Source organism: Panthera tigris, chromosome D2 (assembly GCF_018350195.1).
Source record: "Panthera tigris isolate Pti1 chromosome D2, P.tigris_Pti1_mat1.1, whole genome shotgun sequence".
NCBI classification, from domain to species: Eukaryota; Metazoa; Chordata; class Mammalia; order Carnivora; family Felidae; genus Panthera; species Panthera tigris.
In genome coordinates, this window is record NC_056670.1 from 80592472 (window position 1) to 80613358 (window position 20887).

A 20887-nucleotide genomic window follows, 5' to 3' on the forward strand; every position below is an offset into this window, starting at 1 on the left:
TCCAGACAGCTGTGTAGCGAGCAGGTATGCAGTGAACGTTTCCTGAATCGAATTAAATGGAATTGAAGGAGCCAATTATACAAACTGTTGAGGACACAGAACGGCAGTGCTTTGTGCTTAAACATGGTTATCTGATCCAGTTGTGGACGTTATTCCTGAACGTCCAACCTCAGCTTAATGTAAATCCTTTGCACCGCTGGAGAGCAAGGGGTCATGCTCATTTGAGTTTCTTAGCCTGCAGTCTCCTGGGTGCACACCCTGCGGCTCTCCACTCTCTGCTGGCAGCCGGGGAGCACATCCTTTGCTTCGGAGCCATTTGCCAGTCTGGATTAAACAAAACCCGAAGAGCCCCAAACCTCATCCTTACCATCAGCATGAAAACTCTGCAGTAATTCCTTTCAGATACCCACCCACGGAGTGTGAAAGGGCTCTTCCGTGGCTCTTTGAAGTTGAGTCCTCAAAGGATGCTTAGTGTAAGGAAAGCAAAGTGACATCCTAGAGAGAACAGCATTTTGTACATCACGTATGCAAAGCTGGGAGGCGAGAGTGTGGGGCGCACAGCCTGGGGTGCTGATGTAAGACGCTTCTCATTGAATCCCCCATGCCTATTAACTACAGCAAAATACACCAGACTTTACACCCTGTCGTGCTTACTTAGGTTTTCCAAGAAGCATGTCCTGCCTTTACAAAAATAGACACAAACCACTTAATTTGGCAAGCCATAATCGCTTGAATGCTAGTGATCTCAAAAGTGAAGAAATCTCGGGCTGCCTGGGTATCTCAGTCAGCTGAGCGTCTGACTCTTGATTTCATTTTGGTTCATGATCTCCTGGATCGCGGGATCGAGCCCCACCTCAGGCTCTGTGCTGACAGCGCAGAGCCTGCTTGGGATTCTCTCTTTCCCACTCCTTCTGCCCTCCCCCTGCACTCTCTCTCTCAAAATAAATAAATAACCTTAAAAAAAGAAGCGAAGAAATCTTAAAAGGTAAGTCAGATCATAGTTTTGCTTTGCCTAAAACCCTCCAACGACTTCTCATTGCCCTGGAGACAAAACCACGTCCCTGTCTGGTGGACTGGGCTTTGCTCTCTCGGCCGCCCCCCACCCCCTTCGTCTCCAGCAGGCACCAGCTCCCCAGGCCCCCAGGCCCCACCCCCATCCGGATCCAGCCCCACGAGCCCCTGGTCTCCGGTCCCCTCCACCCAACTGCACGACCTCCCCCCTCTCTGGGGACTCTCCATCCCTCTCTTCCTTTCGCTTTTTGCTTAACTGTCACCTCCAAGAGAGCTTTGCCCCAAGCCCCCAATAAAAGGGGGGGGCCCCTAGCCCACGCGTTTCCTTTCCACCCTCTTCCTGGTGTCCTTCAAAGCACTCCTTTTAACTTGTGATTTTTAATTTATTGTTTTTCAAGTCTGTCTTCCCCAAGAGACTGCAAGCTCCAGGAGGCAAGAAGGGGGTCTGTCCTGTTCACGGTTGTCACCCTGACATCTGAGCATCAGGGCATGTGATATCCCGCAGGAGCTGGGTCAGTATGAGCCTAAGACTTAGCTACATTCCCGCCATGAGAGGCTCTCTGACTCCAACTCTTTTTAACAGAAAACTTCCTGCAAAAAATAAAGGAAGCTCTGAGAGTAGGTTTTGAATGCCAATACTGCTTTTTTTTTTTTTTGGTCCACTCTGGGAAGTGACATTTACAACGACGCTAAGTAATCTTTTCCAAAAGTGTTCAAACTCTTCACATTTTTCTTCCTCCCATAAATGTGGCATGCTTTGTCCTCAAACCCTTTCAGACCAAATGCTCCACGGAGCTCATTAATGGATGGACTCAATTGAGTTTAAACTCCCACACGAATCCCCAGAGACTGCTTTTGCCAAAGAGTAATTTCCAAGGCAGGTCTTCATGTTAACTATCCACAGACATAAAACACATGCTCGCACACACGGCCGGCCTTGCAGTAATTAATGGTACAACCTGTAAGGAACCCCCCCCTCCAACTATCCTGTAAGATGTGACCCAAGTCATAACACCCCGTTGTAGCAGGACTGCATGCCAGCGTAGTTTTCCCAGGGCTTTGGGTCCCATTTGTCAATGACGGCAGGCGGCGAATGTTTCGGAGTTGGGATTCTGGAATGCCTCGATAAGGAATAAACACGGTATATCAAGGGTTGTGCTTTTTCCCTCGAAACCATCTGCAATACTTGGTTCTTTGTGATTCGGGAAGATCTGAGTATCATTAAAGCAGTCACCGATTCGTCTCTATTCGGGGCTCACCTTCGAGGCTACGACTCGAGTAACATTTTTTAACGTTTGCTGCCGGTGCCTGAATCAGTGGTGCAGAGGAAGTCAGGAGGAGGGCTGGTGTTTGGACGTGGGCCGGTTTACAACGAGCCATTCACAGAGAAACCGTGGGCGAGTTGCTGAGGGACCTTTAGTGGGAATGAAAGTGCTTTCCAGCAGCTGAGCACAGGGCTTCTGGAAGAGGCCCTCAACGTCTCGATGGTTCCAACACCCCTGTGAGCTAAACAAGAATAGCAATGCTACCACCGTGTATTTGTGGAGTGATTTACAATTTACAAAGACACGTGATCTCATTTAATCCACTCCGCTGCTCTCGAGGGGCCCCTGTGAGGTAAGAGAATGACCACGTTGAGATAATACTGCAGATTAAAAGCAGCCTGGAAGGTCTCCAATGGGTGATGGATGGCTGAGGGTTGCCTGGGCGGCTTGACCTCCCCCTCACTGTGGACTTTTGTGATTAATTCACCCACTTGCTTTAGGAAGTTTCTTTCCATCTGAGAAAATTAAAAACACCACTCTCTGGACAGGAATGTGGGATCATAAACGAGAACCAAATAGAAGAGATTTACGCAAAAGCACAAGCTCAGCAAAAGAGAAAACTGAGAAATTGCTAATAAGATATAAATCAAGTAAAGGCTATTAGCAAACCCCTGGTAAGGGGGGAAAAACCCTTTGAAATGATTTGCTGAGCTCTTAACAATAGCATTTCTACCTATGAATTTCGAGTATCTCCAGGGTCATTTGGCTCCTATCCTTAAACACTGCCACGAAGACTTTCTCAGTTGAAGGGGTTTACACAAAATTATATGGAGTATCCGAAAGTAGGTCTTGCTGTTATGCCTCCGGAATCATATAATTTTTAGAGCTATAGGGTTTCCCTCCTCTGTGTGTTCCCCATGACAATAGGCCCAGGGGTCAAAAATATCTGTTGACTACGTGAACAAGTAAGTGGAAGGATGGGTGGAGGTATGGATGAGATGATGAAAAGATGGAGAGATGGATGAATATGGATGGATGGATGGATGGATGGAAGAAAGGAAGAAAGGAAGGAAGGAAGGAAGGAAGGAAGGAAGGAAGGAAAAAGACTAACTCACTCATTTTCCTGATGAAGAATGGGAAGACAGAGGGGTTACCCATTTGCCTGTATTACCCAGAACAATTGGTATCAGAACAGGGGCTACCCCGTCTCTTCAATCTCAGTCCAGAGTTCCCAGTCTAGATTTTCCTCTCTTCCGTCTGCCAAGTTTATCAAGAGTTGTAAAACATACACAATATTAGCCACTGGAAACCACTTGTGGGGGGAATAGAGGCTAATGTTTGGTGCCTATTTGATCATCAGGGAAATTAAGGAAACAGAGAATTTTCTGTAGCCACTTGGAGTTCATCAGGAATGAGAAAGCCTGAAGACCACTCAGTTGTATGTTAATTTCCTACCAGCTTCCTTGTCTGAGATTCACGCAGCAAGCTGGCCAGTGATGCTGGGGTCTGTCTGGCCAGTATTCCACGGGAAAAAGGAGATACCTACAGGCCCCTGGCCCAACCTCACATCCTAAGAAGGAATTTTTTGCCCCAAATGCCCAGCAGTTAGTTATCTTGCCTCTGCCTGGACTGCTTACATGACAAGAGTCCTACACACTTTCTCAGAGAAGCCTGTGTCCCTCTTGGGGAGCTCCCTTGTTAGTATCTAGGGTTTTGCAATATTTCATTTCCTGTTGCTGTTGGCCTAAGGTACTAGCACTTTGGGCTCAGGTTCTTGGCTTCTGGTATCACAGACTCAGAGCAAGTTCCTCTACAAGGTCTTGGTGACTCCCTTGAGTCATGCTGAAGACAGAACCAGAGGCAAAAAGGATGCATCCCCGAAGGTTCCGTGCTAATGGCGGTGAAGAGAAGCAGTAACTTGCTAATAAGGTGACAAGGAGATGCCTCACGAACACTTCTCACGCAGGGATGATGTGCAGTGCTGCCCAGTCTTTGTTTCTGGGGGGAATGTGATGCCCTAGGAGCCAGCTGAGGAGCCCCCCAAAGCTGCTGCTTGCCAAAGCATAAGTGCATTTTGTAACAATCCATCCCTCTCCTGGGGCCTTTATGCCTCTGGCAGGTGTCCCCCCCCTCACGCCAGGCCTGGCCCCCTGCCAGTAGGTCTTCAGAGAGGCCAGTCTTTGGGCTGTAAGTCCGGACTGGCTTCCCATGGTAGTGCGGCCTTCAGCAAGCCCAGAGAGCGAGCTTCGCCGGGAAAGTGCCGTGAAGACAAGAGCTGGGAAGGTCTCATTCAGATATAAAAAAAAGGAGATGGTAACAAGTGCGTGTTCTCCTTTCCTAATGAAAATCTCCCCACATTAGCACAGCACTCGGGTTTGGGATGGGCTCGTGGAGGCTTCGGGATCTAATCAGAACCTGTACTCAATCACTCCACGTGATGTCTCTTTCCACCTCATTTGAATGGTACCTTAGTGAAACTATCTTCCTTTTTTCCCGGGTGAACCAAGTCTAGAGTTTCTGAAAGGCATTCCATGAGGAAGAAAGATGTAATTGACCGAAAGGGAGCAGTCACGTCATTGAAACCTCTCGGATCCAATAAAGTGGATGCATCAGATGTAGGGACGCTGGTACCTGTCCCCCCGCCCCCCCCGCCCCGGCCCCGTGCTATCGATGTATTTCAGAGACGTCATTGGGCCAACCCTGAGGGAAGAAACACTCCCCAACTAGCACGTTCTGAAGGACGTGTGACCCATCTAACCTTGACCCCTTTGCCCAGCAAGTTTCCAGGCCCTAGGATGGCCGGGGCACTGGAGCTGTGGGCTCAAATAGAAAACATGTGCTCAGATTGTAGGATAATGTCTCAATTTCTAAACAAAGACAGTGTCTACCCCTCCCCCACCCCCGCCACTTCTCAGAGAAGTCCATCCTTATGCCATGTGGCATTGCCATCCGGTTGCCTATGACCTTCTCAGAGGAGTGCAGTTCACTCTTGCTACTTAGGAAGGGACTTCTTTCTGGAAGTTTCCATGGGTGCTCTTGCCAGGAAACCAGGGAGATTTTTGCTCAGCAGTTTCCCAATATGCACTTCAACGTCAGGCCCAGCTCTACAAATAGAGAAATGTCGGTACTTGCCCGGTCGAAGGGTTCATGATACAGCCTCCTTTGTCAGCAGCCACACTGCAGCCACAGCCTCTTTCCAGAGTGTCATGGTTCATCCCGAAATTGTGGCCCAGCTCATGTGCCAGGGTCACAGCTGCGCCAAGGGGGCTGTCTGAATGGTCCTCAAAGCAAACACAAGAACACAATGTATAGTTCACATCTCCTTGGCCTTTCCCCAGCCCCTGTCTACTTCTCTCCCCTGCCATTGACCACTTGACCGACTTTTGTCAACACTTGACCGAATCCAATCCCCTAAAAGGAACAAATATAGAGCCCCATTATTTCGTTCAAACTTAAAAAACAATCTGACCTATTTTATTAAACCAGTTTGGGGTCCCTTCTGCAGAGGAGTGCCTACATCATGGACACATTTAGGACTCCTTATGTCTTTATGTGAAATACTCAAGGCAATCATCTCCATTCTGTTCCCCACAGTCTCTTATAAAACACCTTTCTTTCTTTTGAAAGTTTCTTTTGAGGGGGGGGGCACTGGGAGAGGGGCCAAAAGGGAGGGAGAGAGAAAATCCCAAGCAGTCTCTGCACTGTCAACACAAGCTCCAACTCCGGGCTCGATCCCACGAACCGTGAGATCGTGACCCGAGCTGAAGGTGGACGCTTAAGTGACTGAGCCACCCAGGTGTCCCTATACTTTGTGACATTCTAAATAAGACCTAAGCAGGTGTTACTGAGCACACCCCTCCTGTCTACTTGGTAGAGAAGGATACTTGAGGGGTGCCTGGGTGGTTCAGGTGGTTAAGGGTCCGACTTCAGCTCAGGTCATGATCTCGCCGTTTGTGAGTTCGAGCCCCACATCTGGCCCTGTGCTGGCTGCGAGGAGCCTGCTTGGGATTCTTTATCTCTCCCTCTCTCTCTGCCCCTCCCGTACACTCTGTCTCTCTCAAAATAAATTAACTTAAAAAATTAAAAAAAAAAAAAAAAGAAGGATACTTGGAAAATTCACAAGAATTCACACAAAAAAAAGCTAACCACATTGAATAATCTGAAGATTCACTGAATTAAGATGGAGACCAGTTATGCCTCTTTCTTGCTGGTCTCTTGCAGACTTTGGAAATGGACCGAAGCAGCCTTATTCTCTCACTCTTGCTTCCGGGGGTTCGTTCTACCCTTTGATGGGTTTTGGAAGGTGGTCTCTCCGTCTAGCAAGCATTGTATGGCCACCCCTATCTTAACGGAGTACGTGGTTGGCTTGGCTAAGGAGATACTGGAAATGATTGTTACTTACAGTATCGTTACTAAATTATTCAACGCTGATTATTAAAATATTGTTCCTTAACTTGAACACACGAAAACTGTTCATTACTAAATGTGATTTGCAGAAATTGGGCCCATCGGTGGTGTTTCTGAAAAGGGCTGCACATCGCAGAGCAAAGAAGGTCCCTTATTCAAATACTGCTTTGTGCCTCCCAGGAAAGAGATAAGGGGTTTTCCAAGAAACTGCCAGGAAACAGTGACACCGTGCTTGGGAGAAAGCATCATTCCTGACACAGATGACCTTTGCGGGGCCCCCTGTAAAGGCGTGCTCCTAAAAGATTATTATAGGTTCTTGCTTATAGCTGTAGCTGCCCCTTTTCAGCCCTGAGTCTAAGAAGAGAGCAGCACATCACGGAACCAAGTAATTCTTAGAATGGATGAAATTCCTAATAAATTACTTTGTTTAGATTTTACAGTTTCCTGTTGTAGGAAGCTTCACAAGTATGTTTCAGGAAATCAATTCTCAAGAATAACACAGGTTGGCAAAGAGAAAGTCGTCAACCTAGGAATGTGGAGGGCCACATTTCACATGCTCTGGCACAAAATTCAAGGAATTCGTCCTTTAAAAACGATTATTTGATTCTTTTGTATCACCAAATGGCCTGTGTTAGTTTTCAATTGCCAAATTGTTTTACACTGTCTCACGGATAGGTGATTATGAACAGAATTGTCTCTCAAGGGACCCTGACAAACGGTTTAGGTTTGTAATAAGAAAAAAAAAAACTTACTTCTTTTTAAATTAATTATTTTTAAAATATATTTTAAAATACTTTTTCAAGTTTATTTATTTATTTTGAAAGAGAGAGAGAAAGAGTGAGCAGGGAAGGGGCAGAGACAGAGGGAGAGGGAGTCCCAAGCAGGCTCCGCACCGTCAGCACGGAGCCCGATGCAGGGCTCGATCCCATGAACCGTGAGATCATGACCCGAGCCCGAAATCCAGAGTCAGACGCTTAACTGACTGAACCAACCAGGCGCCCCGCCTACCTCTTTATTTACGGCATCATCCCCAAACCTAGATTGTTTTAGTTCAGTTAGATACAAAGGCACGGCTTTAAGTTACTGAATTCATGATTTGCTCTATCTTAAAAAAATAGCGCAACAGTAGTGGAACTCGTCTTTTCAACTTGATAGGCATTCTTGCTTCTTCGCTACCTGATTTCCTTCCTCTTAGGTATTTGTGAGTCCTTGAAGCAGGCATAGTCACATGGAACACCCATGAACTTAATTGCAGAGACATAATAGGAGAATGTGAGTCTAGAAGTTTCAGGTCTGGCCAAAACATTGAGCTCATTTATCTCAGGAGTTTTATGGAATTAAAGGGGCTGTGGCCTTCCGTCCCACTTGACGCCTCTCTCCTAACTGGAGCGGACAAAGGATGTGTCTAAGGATGACCTTCACCGCCAACATGTAGGTCAAACATATTTCCTGTTGATGAACTTTGACCTTGACCTGATTGCCACTGCAGTCCACATATTTGCTTATATCTGCCACGTTCATTTTCATCCATTTGAAAAAAAAAAACAACACAGGCTTTTCTGTATGCTTTTTAAAGGAGGAATCTTGATCAAGCGCTTGTATGGAAACAGAATAAGGGATACAAACCGAAGAAAGCCACTTAAATATGATCAGAATGGTTATAAAAATGTTGAAACACCCCAAACGGCAGAGTCTGCTATGCTTATGAGGAATTCAGTTTCAGCTCTAAAAAATATTTATGCCCATTTTTTTTTTTTTTTAATTTTTTTTTTTCAACGTTTTTTATTTATTTTTGGGACAGAGAGAGACAGAACATGAACGGGGAAGGGGCAGAGAGAGAGGGAGACACAGAATCGGAAACAGACTCCAGGCTCCGAGCCATCAGCCCAGAGCCTGACGCGGGGCTCGAACTCACGGACCGCGAGATCGTGACCTGGCTGAAGTCGGACGCTTAACCGACTGCGCCACCCAGGCGCCCCTATTTATGCCCATTTTAAGTGGCAAAGTCAGGAGCAACTGACCATGGAGCCATGAAACAGAAAATTATTCCCTCTTAAAATTTTACAGGCTCCTCTGTAAAAATATAGTCAGGATCTGACTTGAAATTAACCTGGCACCAACAAAAAGCAATCTTTCCAGGGACTTCCATGGCGGAGAGCACACAAAGGGCTTGTAAGTTCAAAGAAAACCAGAGGGTAGCTTGTACAAGCCAGAAATCCAGAGTGACCACGCTTTTCCCAAAGGCCTCTCCGGCTTATATGTTCAGTGCATGTTTACAGGAATTAGCAACACTTATCAGAGAAGAGACAACATTTGTTATGTATGTTCACTAAGAAGATTAGGTCGGGCAGTACGGAAGGAAAATAAGAGTCAGCAGAACATTACTCCTTCTGCTCCTTAATACAATGGAGTATTCAGAAAGGTTCTGTTTGGAAAAAGAGTGTGGAGGAAACCATGGTTTCTTAGAAGGGCAAGGTTCTGTTCGTTCAACGGAGATGTCAGACTGGTCTCCGAGAATACGCCCTGGCTGAGGGCTGGTGCAAAGGGGCCGCTATATTTTCGGAAGAGGGACAGCACCAGCATGAGGTGAAACCTTTTCTCTAAGTAACGGATGGAGTGGAACAGGAGTCCCCTGTTGGGTAGCATATCAAAGCTCTTTCCCTCTTAAATTCGTAAGAAACAAGCCCCAAATACTCTTCCTGTTTTGCCCCCTTGTATAAACGTATAGAGCCCACATATGACAAAAATATCCTTACAAATCAATAAACCTAAGTATCTGCCTTCCAAGATTAATGTTATTATAAAGACAAATTGGACACAGGCTAGGAGGTGGGTCAAGCATGTGCAGTGGTAAACAGTTAAAAACCTCAGACTTTTGGCTGTTGGGCCTTGGACGCAGAACCATCAGAAAACCATTCTGCTAGTAATGTTTGGTGAGACCACAGTCTGTCTAAGAAACCGAATGAGGAGGGCAACCCCGTGTCCTGGCTCATCCCAATGCCGGGAGGCGTCCTGGGCTGAAATGCTTGGACCAAGACCCCAGCTGAAACTTCTTCTCCAAAAAAGGGGCAGACGGGCTTCCACTGAGTTATTTTTACACACTCACCTCACTTGTGTGTGACTTGGTGTTTTGAATAAAGAGTCCCTGAAACATTATGGGGTAGGGAAGATCATCAACGGAGCTAGAAAATAAGGTGGAATTACATCTAAAAGCCATTTAAGAAAAAGGCCTCATTTTACCGAGTCTGATAAAAGCGGGGCTGTCCCGAGACAGCGAGGGAAGTGTCTGGGGGCACCAACATCGGCTCCCCGGTGCCCTTGACTTACCATGACGATTCCTCCGGACTGCTCTGCTGTGCACATGCTCATGATGGGTGCCATGCCAATGGTGGTCCCTTGGAAATAAACCCCACTAGGAAACAGACAAAAAGCCACTCTTAAATTATGAGACAGAGAGAGAGAGAGAGAGAGAGAGAGAGAGAGAGAGAGAGAGAAACCCAAGCAGGCTCTGCACAGTCAGCACAGAGCCCGACGTAGGGCTTGACCACAAACCATGAGATCGTGACCTGAGCTGAAACCAAGAGTCAGACACTTAACCGACAGGGCCATCCAGGCGCCCCAGGAGCTACTCCTTTTGAACAATGCCTGCTAATGAAGCGCTGAGGCCATCACAGAGAATCACTGGTAACTAAATGAAATGGATGTGGTGGTTCATGAGACTTCCTGTTGTAGCTGAAGTTTGCTTTCCTGTGTGACGTTACAATTAGGCCAGAAACCCAAACTCTTTAAAGTGTGATGCTAACGTAGTTGGCAAAAGGGGAATCAGCAGAGAAATGACTGCTCCTCTGGAGTCAATGCAGAATAAGCAGCCACAAAGCCTTACTACACCAGAAGGAAGTTTCCAGGAGGGGACGTTATGGCTCAGGTACCGGCTTTCCCCCCCTGTGGATTCTTAACCTGATCAGTGAGTCCAATGACATCAAGGCTTGTTTCATGCAAGCGTTGTTCATTCGACCCTCTTGCGTTACAAATTAAACATTGTTTGTATTTGTCAGGGGTGCCTGCGTGGCTCAGTCAGTTAAGTGTCCAAGGTCATTCCCATCTGTTAGAGAGAAATGGCATTGTGGGGCACCTGGGTGGCTCAGCCGGTTAAGCGTCCGACTTCGGCTCAGGTCGTGATCTTGCGGTTTGTGGGTTCAAGCCCCGCGTTGGGCTCTGTGCTGACAGCTCAGAGCCTGGAGCCTGCTTGGGATTCTGGGTCTCTCCCTCTGTCCCTTCTGCCACTCACATTCTGTCTCTCAAAAATAAGTAAACATTAAAAAATTAAAAAAAAAACACCCCACATTGTTTGTATTTGTTGAATCTTCTTTAAGGGAATCTCTTTTAAATCTTTAAATGACTCACTCATGTTATCTTGGCCATGTACATACGTAGGTAGACACATACTGTTTGAAAAGCTAGTTATTTTGACAGCATTCAACTGGACAAAAGGGAGTAACTATATATAAAACCTCATCTGTGTATGTATGCATGTATCTATCCATCTGTCCATCCGTCCGTCCTATCATACTCATATGTACAGCAGTTGGGGTTACAGGTTTTGTATTTACATCCATATAGACCATTTTAACAGATACCATTATATATGCATATAAATAATAAGGTTATATAAGAGGCTAATTTATTTCCAGATGTTCAAGTTGGACAGACTCCGTTTGGGGAAAAAAATCAAAACAAAATACTCTGACTCAGAATATCTAAAATGTACTTTTAGTAGTTCAGGATTAATCAATGCATAAAATATGAGGCGACCACAAATATCCAAGGCGGGAAAAAAAAAAAACAAACAACCCTGTGAAAATGGCCAAAGTAAATTATCAGGGAATGCCAACAGCCTCGGTTTGTATGCAGGCATTTTCTAAAGTGAGGACGGGGTAAGAATGGCTTTTTAGCTTTCTATAAGTTTTTAAGAGACTAGATACAATTTGCCTAAGACAAGTGTCTCTGACCCTGAAGCTTTCCATTCAGTGAAGTGAGCTACATGAGAACGTAAGAATAAGGTTTAAGGGTCTTAATAAAAAGTTTGTCACTTTGGGAAAAACCCACTCCTTACTAATTCAGTTTATGATTACACTTTTTTCCCTTTAAATATAAAGGTGTCCGAATATCTTCCTAATATAGTATGTTACATTATAGCTGTGTTTTCCCTCATTTTATTATCCCCGTGACACTTAGCGCTCTCTGCAATTTCCTTGTTCGTTGTCACCTTCTCCCAACGGACTGGGGACTCCTGAGAGCAGGGAGCCTTACAGTACTGGTCACCGTTATGTTAAAAGCACCTCAAGGGTGCTGGCTTCCTGATGGATGCTCAGTCCACAGCGATCGAAAGAATGCAGACCGCTGGGGTCCTCTGATCTAGAAAACCAGAGTCCTAGAGAAACAGGAGGAGGAATGAACATTTCCTCTCTCCAGGCATCTGGCAATAATCATCCTAATACATCGTCCTCACATCTTGCATAAACATTTTTCAGTAATAATGAAAGAAAATGAGCTTTTTTTTTTTTTTTAATCGCCTACTCGGGACAATTTTATATCAAGACAAAGACTAGAGAAATTTGCATAGAGGAAAACATCCAGGTGATGGAAAAAGAAAATAAGACATCTCTTGGAGGGACAGGTTTCCTAGGGGGTTCAAAGGGAGACGTTCCCAACAGACCCACAGTTTGGTCAGGATGGCGTGTGCCCCGCTGCTGCGGGCTGGGAAACACCCTTGTACAAGCCAGTGAGCTCTGTAGAGAGGCGTGCAGCTTCAGCGACTGCCAGGACAGGGGGTTGCTGAGGTCACGCGTTCTTCAAGCAAAGAACAGATCACGAACACTCTACCTGATAAGCTGGGCGTTGTCATGTGATTTTCGAGGTAGAAGCTTCATCTTTCTCCAGTCCAGGAATTCGTGGAGGCTTGTGAACGGGTCCTGACTAATCGAGCATTTGTCGATGTCATTCCATACCTCGACGCCCACCAGCACTATCCGAATGTTCAGTGGTCTGTAAAACTGACCGAGACAGGCATCCTCTGGGGATCACATTCATAAGAACTTCAAACGAAGACTAGTACGTATTTGCATGTCGTGAGCCTCACTGACCCGGGTGAGAAAAATCCCTCTCTGCTCCCTTGTTCCTGTGGCGTTAGAATTTAAGAAATATTTGCAGTGTCTGATACAAAGTGATGTGTTAACTGGGTTTCCAATGTGGCTGGCCAGTTAGATGCCAACGTTAACAGGCTTTTTGACGTCTGCCCTTATTGGTATGGAAGCACACGTTTCACACAGTTCGCTGGTGATTTAAAATGTGCATATAGATGTGTTACTATTGCTAACATAGTCACGTTATGCCTAAAGACAGCCAGTTAACAACCACGGCAAGAAAAACAATGAGGGAATTAGGCTCTTCCAGACATTGCCAAGGACAATAATTTGTTCCTTTTAAGCAAAACGCTCTACCTACGAGTTGCTGAAAATGAATCTGTATTAATTTTTCAGCAAAGACTCAGACTTGGCTGACACGATCGCATTCCGTCACTTGGAACCAACCTAGAAGGTTCTAATCAAATGAACAAATCAATATCTTTCGGAATAATAAAGGGATAAGCAGAACCCTTCTTCTTCGGGAACTTCGTTGACCATTCTCCTCACAGCCAGAAGTCAGCTCACCAGAGGTGTCACAGGGAAGATCTAAAGGAAGTTCCTCTTTCACAGCCTTGTGATAGAAAGTCTTGGGTACCCTGCCCAAAGCAAGTATTGTCATTGCTATTCTGTCTCCCGTCTGCACACATCCCTGACTTCAACCTACAGCCCTCCCTCCACAAGCAGATCATCCTGGGTCAGAGGTAGGACGAGCAATTCTTCTAATGGCTAAGGGATAGTTTTATCCAGGGCGAGATGAGTGGTCAGGGCAGAGGGAAGAACTCCGTGTTGCCCCCAACTACTTTCCTGCCCCCTAAGTGGCAGGAGGTGGCTAAGGAGGTGGCTCTGTGCCCAGGACCCGGGGGGTGAGGACACGGGATCACCTGGCTGGCTGTAAAATCTTCCAACGCCCATGAGGGGTGAGGTGGTACACAATGGGAAGGTCCTCATCTTCTGAGACGCCTGGTAACCAGGCAGAAACAGGTGGCTGATGACAGCAGCCAAAGTTAAGTTCCAGGTGTGAGCTCGTCCCATTTTTCCTCTACCAGGATCCGGGCCAACAAGTAACACAAGTCGCAGAAGCTCCGCATTTGATGGTTAAGCCCCATTCCGATGTGGTGAGCCAGAGGGCAATCAGCTCCCCAAGTGTGAGCCTCTGACCCTGGTGCTGAACCCGCGGAGGGCAGGCTCGCCGTTTCCCCTGCTCGTCTCCCCGCGGTCATCTGGTGAGCACAAGGGTATGACTGGGACACAAGCTACATGGCAGAACGTCAACTGGGTCTCAAGCAGATGACAATTATGGGCATTACATTAATAAGTTCATGAGACAATGCTTCGACCTAAATGCTGCCCAACAGCTTGTTTTTAATCAAGAATTGCTCGGTCTGTGATATGTGGAATTTAAGAAACAAAACAGATGAACATATGGGAGGGAAGAAAAAAAGAGAGAGGGAAAGAAACCATAAGAGACTCTGAACGACACAGAACACACTGAGGGTGGACGGAGGGAGGTGGGTGGGGGATGGGCTAGGTGGGGGATGGGCAGGAAGGAGGCCACTTGTGATGAGCACCGGGTGTTGTATGTAAATGATGAACCACTGAAGTCTACTCCTGAAACCAATACTGCAATTAACCAATAGTTCATTAAAGGAACTAATTAGAACTTAAATTAATTAGAGAGAGAGAGGAAAAAAAAAAAAGCATTGCTTGGTCTTGTCTGTGGTATCCACTCGTAAGCTCCCAGCCCAGGCTTCCCGGGCTGAATGAAGTTCCCGGACTCCTCTGGAATCCTGACGGCATGCGTCTTGGCTGCTGCCTTTTGACAGAGGGACCACACTTCCCACTGTGTCAGGCACAAAGGTAACAGTGATCAGGAGGCAGATGGGTAAGAAGTCCAGTGCCGATGCTCACACCGCCTTGCTAAGCGACAACCTCAGAGCCAATGCCCTGTGTGGGCTTCAGGGTTGTCACCTGTGTTTTACTCCTGTGTTTGCCTCCGATGAGGGCTGTATGGAAGGGTCACTAAGGTCTGTATGGGACTGCGTGTCATTGTTTCTCAGAGCTGACGTTGGTGCTGGCCAACCAAGGAGCTTTTCGTACCGTGATGGGTTACCATTTCTGCTGGCTCTCTCGGGTCACATCCTTATAACAGACTTCACACGTCAGCATATCACACACGGTCCTTCCTCTCCAAATCGGCGTCACTGAGCAAGTGTCGTGCGTGCTACTCCTCCTGAGTCATCATACACAATCCTGCCTGCTGGGAGCGTTCTTCCCAGGCTGCTGATGGCTGATACCCATAACCACAGCGGACACTCAGCGAGCACTTACTACGTCCTCGGCGCAGCACTCAGGACTTTCCACGCCGCAGCTCTCTTAGCGTTCACGACAGCTCCATGAACCAAGAGTTAGCATTAACCCCATTTTACACTCAGAGACACCGAGACCTGGAGGGATCAGGCAACCGCTCAAGGCACGACTGGCGTGGCCGGGATGTGGACACGAGGAGAGTGGGCCTGGCGCCCAGATTTAAACCGCTATGTAGCACGGCCCCTTCTGCGCGAGTGCTCAGGCTCCCTTCCAAGATGACCCACTGTGACTGCAGGCCTGGGGAGACGCTCGACGGGGGCCTGGCGGCTGTGTGCCTGGCCCACGCAGCCCAGGACGGGGGTGGACACCATCCGAGAGCGGTGGCATCGATTCGCCCACGAACGCAGCGGCGACAAGGATTTGCTCGGCTCCTGCTGAGTGCCGGGCTCAGCAGTGGCACCAAGAACAAGAATGAGGGTTCCCTTGCCCTTGCTCAGAGGTCAGCAAGAGGCTCAAGGCTGGGGACTCTTGGCCATTAGGACAGTTCACTCCAACAGACTGAACTCCCAAGAGAGGGCAGAAACCAGGGATTCAGAGGGGGCTGTGCTTGAGGGCTCAAGGGAGGCTTTTTGGAAGAAACGGATCTGAAAAAAATGGGTGGAATTAAAGGGAAGCCCCTGCGGGGTCCGACATGAGAACTCGCATCCTTCAGGCAACCGGCCCGGGAGAGGGGGAACAAAGACTCCCGTGAGAGGGGAGGTACCTGCAGAAATGAAACGCACGGAAGACCAGCCCTTCCAGAAGTAGGTCACAGAGGGTCAGCGCTAATGGACCTGCGGCTGGTGCTAACTTCTTGAGAAGACGTGGGACAGACTGGAGGTGAGAGGTTAAAGAGGCGAAGCTTGGGCGAGCACACGTGTCAGGGCTCTGCCCTGCCCTGGGGAACATCCCTCGGCTCAGGACCTGGGGAACATCCCTCGGCTCTAGCGCCCAGGCCTCGCTCTCGCCTCTGAGCATCAGACCCGCCTCCTGTGTTTTACTTACGGGGGTGGGGGGTGGGGGGAGTGGCCTGGAGGTTTCAGAAGGTCACCTTTGCACTAAATCACTGCCTGGTCTTTCGGCCTGGGCTGTCGTTCTCCCCCTTCCCTTCAGGCCAATGCAGCCGGCCGGGCAGCTGTTAACGTGAAGTTGCCCGTGGAACAGTCGTCGTTTTGGGGCCGAGATGCTGTCACTTGCAGTGGTGCAAAACTGAACCTTGGAACACTGGCCAGAGCCCAGGGCTCATCAGTGAGCAGGTTCGGAGGCACAGAGCATCTGGAGGAGCCCGCGGACCCCCAGCAGGGGCCTCGGGGTCTGCTGGGGGCGGCCCGCCTACAGGTGCTCAGGAATTAAACTCTCCCTCGGCCAGAAACACAAGAACAGCCAGGCTGGCAAATCCCATGCAGTCCGTCAGGTCTTTTCCGAGGTATGTTGTTCTCTAATTACCGGTGCAAGTTATTAACAGCCCCCCAGTTGCCAAGGTGCCCGGGCAGCGATGCCTTTGGAAGCTTCCAGGCAACTCCAACGTGCAGGCGGGTGTGAGAAGCCGTTTTAGACCGAGAGCCAGCACCAGACAGCTTGATGGCTCTGTTCCGCGGGGTGCGTGGAGAAGGGCAGGTGCTCAGACAGCTTCACCCTCTGCTTGTGGACAGGTAGTGTAGGGAGTGTTGCTGAGCACACACTCCCGGGATTAGACCAGGCTTCTGGGGTCTCCTCTAGGTCTGAACCACCTTTGCCAAGGTTGGTTGCCAAAGCTCCCAACCTCTTTGAATGGGAGGGGGGGGGAGGGGAGATATTCCAACAGCTGATTGAACCGAAAGCCAATGGCCATGTCTCCGGACCTTGGAGCCCGCGTGTCCCTTATAAACGACAGCCTGCCCTCGGCGGGGAGGGGGCCCTGGGGAGCAACTCGGGGAGACCTGGGAGGAGGCGCACTTAGGAGTTCCCCAGAGGGTCGGATGCGTCCTAGAGGGTCGGATGCGTCCTACAGGTTTTCCGGCTCTGATGGAGGAGCGTTCCCCTCACACTGGGTCTCTGGCCAGAAGAGAGTCTGGAGGGAGATGTAGCCCCAGGCCACCGCGGTCCAGACAGCGTGCATCTCCTGTAGCTGTTCCACGCCCGGGAATTCTGTGCTCAGAGGAAGGGGAAGTCCGTGTTCCAGCCCAGGACCAGAGGCAGAACCGACCTCACTGCCAAGTCAGACGAGGTGTGCTTCATTCCCTGCAGCCCGTTTCTAAACATTTACGTGATTTGAGTGATTTAATTACCCCAAAAAGAACTCACCTTGTCAACGTGATTAGCGATCTCTATTAATCGCTGCTTAACTTTTTCCAGATCTTTTCCTTGCCTCTGAAACTTAATAATTTTAAATGTCAGCATTAATAACGGCAAGAATACCCATCAAATCTCATCTTCCCAGCTCCTGGAAATGTGAAGTCTTGGGCTTCACACACCACCTGGGGCCCTCCCCAGTTTACAGTGAAATGAGTTCCCATCCTGAGGAGTAAATTTCCCTGTCTGGGGACTTTCTGAAACTCCCTGAAATGTGCCCAAGCCAAGCGCTCAGGACACAGCAACTTCTGCGATTTTTCCAGCCTCCCAAATGGTGGAGGCTGTGACATGTTTTGGCGGAGAGAACAGACAGCGAGAAGGCAGTCCAAAGCCATTTTTCATATCATCAACTTGATTTTAACATCCTCAGAAATTTCCTTTATATTTGTTTTTAAAAATGAAACAGTAAAAGGAATAGAAGCTCATGGCAAGCAGTCAAACAAGGCAGAGGAGAAGGGAGAAAAGTTAATGAGGTCCCCTTCTCCCCTCAAATCTGACCTTCCTGAACGGGAACAGTTTTCTGAGAAACAGTCAAGCCTGTTTCATTCGTAGGTGTCGAGTGAGTTCACGAGAAAAAGTCACCTCATTCAGACCATGGGGCAGAGGTGAGGAAGGAATTCAGAGAAGATCATTTCAAAACAGCTCACCGGAAACCAATGAAAGGAAGAAAGCTAACGTAGCACCGAAGCACACGTCAGTTTTTCTGCCGTGTCCCTGCAGCCTGCATTCATTAATTCATTTTGGTTTGGGATGCGTCGGACATTTTTAAACCCAACTTTCCCCCCAAATGCTGTAGAATACATTCTCAAGCCATCTGCCATTTCCCCCAAATAGTTCTGTTTGGGGACCTTAGTCACAGGGCAGTCCTGCCTTTACTGCAGCCCTTTTGCCATTATTTTGGAATATCAGGTGCATTTTTAATATTTCATACGTTATGATACTAGGAAACCGCTTCAACGGGTTGTTTCCAATGCTTTTAAGGGCTCATAGAAAATGAGGTTAATCAGGGCGAGGGATAACTTGCTCAATATTTTCTTCTCCCTATTTCTGTTTTTAACCAACTGTACCGAGAAGTTTGATAAAGCTCTTACCTCTCGGTTGTCCGCGACAATAACCAGCTCTACGTACTTGGTCATCTTGAGGGTCTCTCTTTTATGCTGCCAAAAGTAAACACGGACTTTAATTTCCCATAACACCTCTCCGCGGCTTCCAGAACACTGCCCGTATCTCTGGACCCACACCCTTTAACTGAGGCGAGAGAATCCTCACCACCGCCACCGACCCTACCCCTGTCCCCTCTGAAGTTCACCTCCAACCCCGACAACCTCTGGAAAACCTTCTCCACATGGGTGACCGGCTTCCATTTCCATCCGGGAAATCCTTCAAGAGGAATCCCGCCTGCCCTCTGACTCATTGATGGCGGCGGGACGAGAACGAGTCAAGAACGTTATTACGCGAAACATGCACGTAGATGAGTCAGACCAAAGCAATTCTCCGGAACCCCAGCCAGCCGATGGCCATTCATTCTGAGCCACCTGCAGCACATCTGAAGGTCACTACAGAAGAAGATGCCATCCAGTGTCTCATGTGTGTCGCCTTCCCCTCTATGGCCTACTTTTGGGGGCAACACTGAATAGCCCGTTTCAGGCAGCTTACTCCTCGGGGCCGATCATGCGAAAATCTAGTTAGAAGCAAAGGATGAGTGGTCCGGACAATGGGGAACGGCCAGGCTGGAACAGAGTTGGGCAAGAAGGAGGTGCTAAGGGTAAAACCAGAAAGGATCAAGAGTAGAAAGAAACAGTGTCAAGAAAGGAAGAACGGAAAGACTGAACTCCAGGCCCTGGAGAAGGGGGTTTGGGGAGGGTGAAGGAGCGGAGAGGAAGGGAGAGACTGTGCACCAAAGGGCAGGCACGGAGGAGAGGGCGATGGCAGATGTATGACTAGTGAAGGCAGCCTCTGAAGTGGGTTACATTTTAATCGAGCTTCCTCAAAAAACATTTGCACTCTTCCATGAATTACTGGGAGAATCCCAAAGGCACTTTTAGGAGAAAAAGAGCAATTCCTGGAGGGTGGTCTCAAAAGCACACATGAAAAACAAAAAAAAAAAAAACCAAAGACTTCTGCTTCTGCAATGAAAAGCGGTTGGAGGAAACGGGGGTCGAGCTGGGTTTGGTCCCCGCGACGGACGGGCTGGTGTCTGCGTTAACGATATTGCTGCCCGGTTAAAGCTCTCGTGCTCTGGCCATGCTTTCAGACAACGGCACAAATGACCAAGGCATGCTTTGAATCAGCTTTCCAGTCACATAAGCCCGAGGGAAACATCTTTTATAAAACAAATCCCCATCAGTCCGGGATCTTCAAAACAGGATTTTTACAAGAAAAATGTTTGTATCATAGCAGTGTTCCTGCTCGCCGCCCAGCTGTGCTGATTCATGAATTTAGGTATCCCTCAAGAAATCTGGAAACCTTCTGGAAGAGGGAAAAGCAAAGCACCAGGAAAGGTATCATTTCTCATATTTTTACCACGTTATGAGAAAAGAAGTCAAGCTTCATGACCATGTGTTACAGGCAGGCTTTATGGTGATAGCTGTGGACTCAGACGGGAGAAAAGATTAGCCCCGGCCGTACCCGCTCGTGTACCCCAAATGCGACACCTTTGGAAGGGGTGAAGATCTGGCCCTTTTCCCTTATCGAGGTGTGAAAGACGCAGAAGTCTCCTTTTCTCCCACGACTCTGCGATTAATCATGAACAGATTCAGCGAATCCTCCAGGAGAAAATACAGCTCTATCACAGAAAAAATGAATTAATCTCCTGTTGAAAAACTCGCAGGAAGGGCCTTGGTTGTTCAGGCACTTACACCTTTCAGACCACGAAGGGGTGAAATGAATGACCAGGGGATTTTTCCAAGTGGCCTTGGATCATCATTTAGAAAATACACAATTCCAGATAATGAAAACAAACACATGAACGCAATTTTCCTGTCTCTGCAGTTTTCAGAGGAGTCCAGATTTTCTCATGAATTCAGAGAATTGCAAGCTCAGAGAGAAGCCTAACCACATAATAATAAAAAGCCATGGGGGAGGGGCCGGCTCATGGCCGCGAACATTCATTCCTCTGTCAGTGGCACACACAGAGAGGCTTAAATTACCTCCGCATGATTTCGACCTATCTGGGCCGTCCAGTTTAAAAAAAAAAAAAAATCGTATGTAAAATTTTTGATATGCAGAGCAACATTTGAAACTGGTTGCTTGATTGAATTTTCACTGTCGGGGTTATAAACAAAAGCCCTTCCCCAAACAGACAGGAACATAATAAGCCCCTGAACGTGGCCCAACAGTCTC

General features: G+C 47.9%; 1 protein-coding gene and 1 long non-coding RNA gene across 2 annotated transcripts in view; one reads left to right on the forward strand and one right to left on the reverse strand.

The window, feature by feature from the left end:
* Positions 1 to 20887, reverse strand: part of ADAM12 (ADAM metallopeptidase domain 12) — a 347118-nt gene that overhangs the window by 75770 nt on the left and 250461 nt on the right. Inside the window, exons 7-11 of the mRNA XM_042961006.1 lie at positions 18637 to 18702; positions 17498 to 17569; positions 12567 to 12736; positions 10011 to 10095; positions 5409 to 5557 (exon numbers count right to left, since the gene is read on the reverse strand). Of these exons, the coding sequence (XP_042816940.1) occupies positions 5409 to 5557; positions 10011 to 10095; positions 12567 to 12736; positions 17498 to 17569; positions 18637 to 18702 (542 nt within the window). The remainder of the gene's footprint in view (positions 1 to 5408; positions 5558 to 10010; positions 10096 to 12566; positions 12737 to 17497; positions 17570 to 18636; positions 18703 to 20887) is intronic.
* On the forward strand, positions 8850 to 17291 carry LOC122232013. Its single transcript, XR_006209326.1, has 6 exons — positions 8850 to 9269; positions 13223 to 13569; positions 13915 to 14091; positions 15888 to 16054; positions 16328 to 16640; positions 17205 to 17291. It is a non-coding gene; the product is annotated as an uncharacterized LOC122232013 (long non-coding RNA).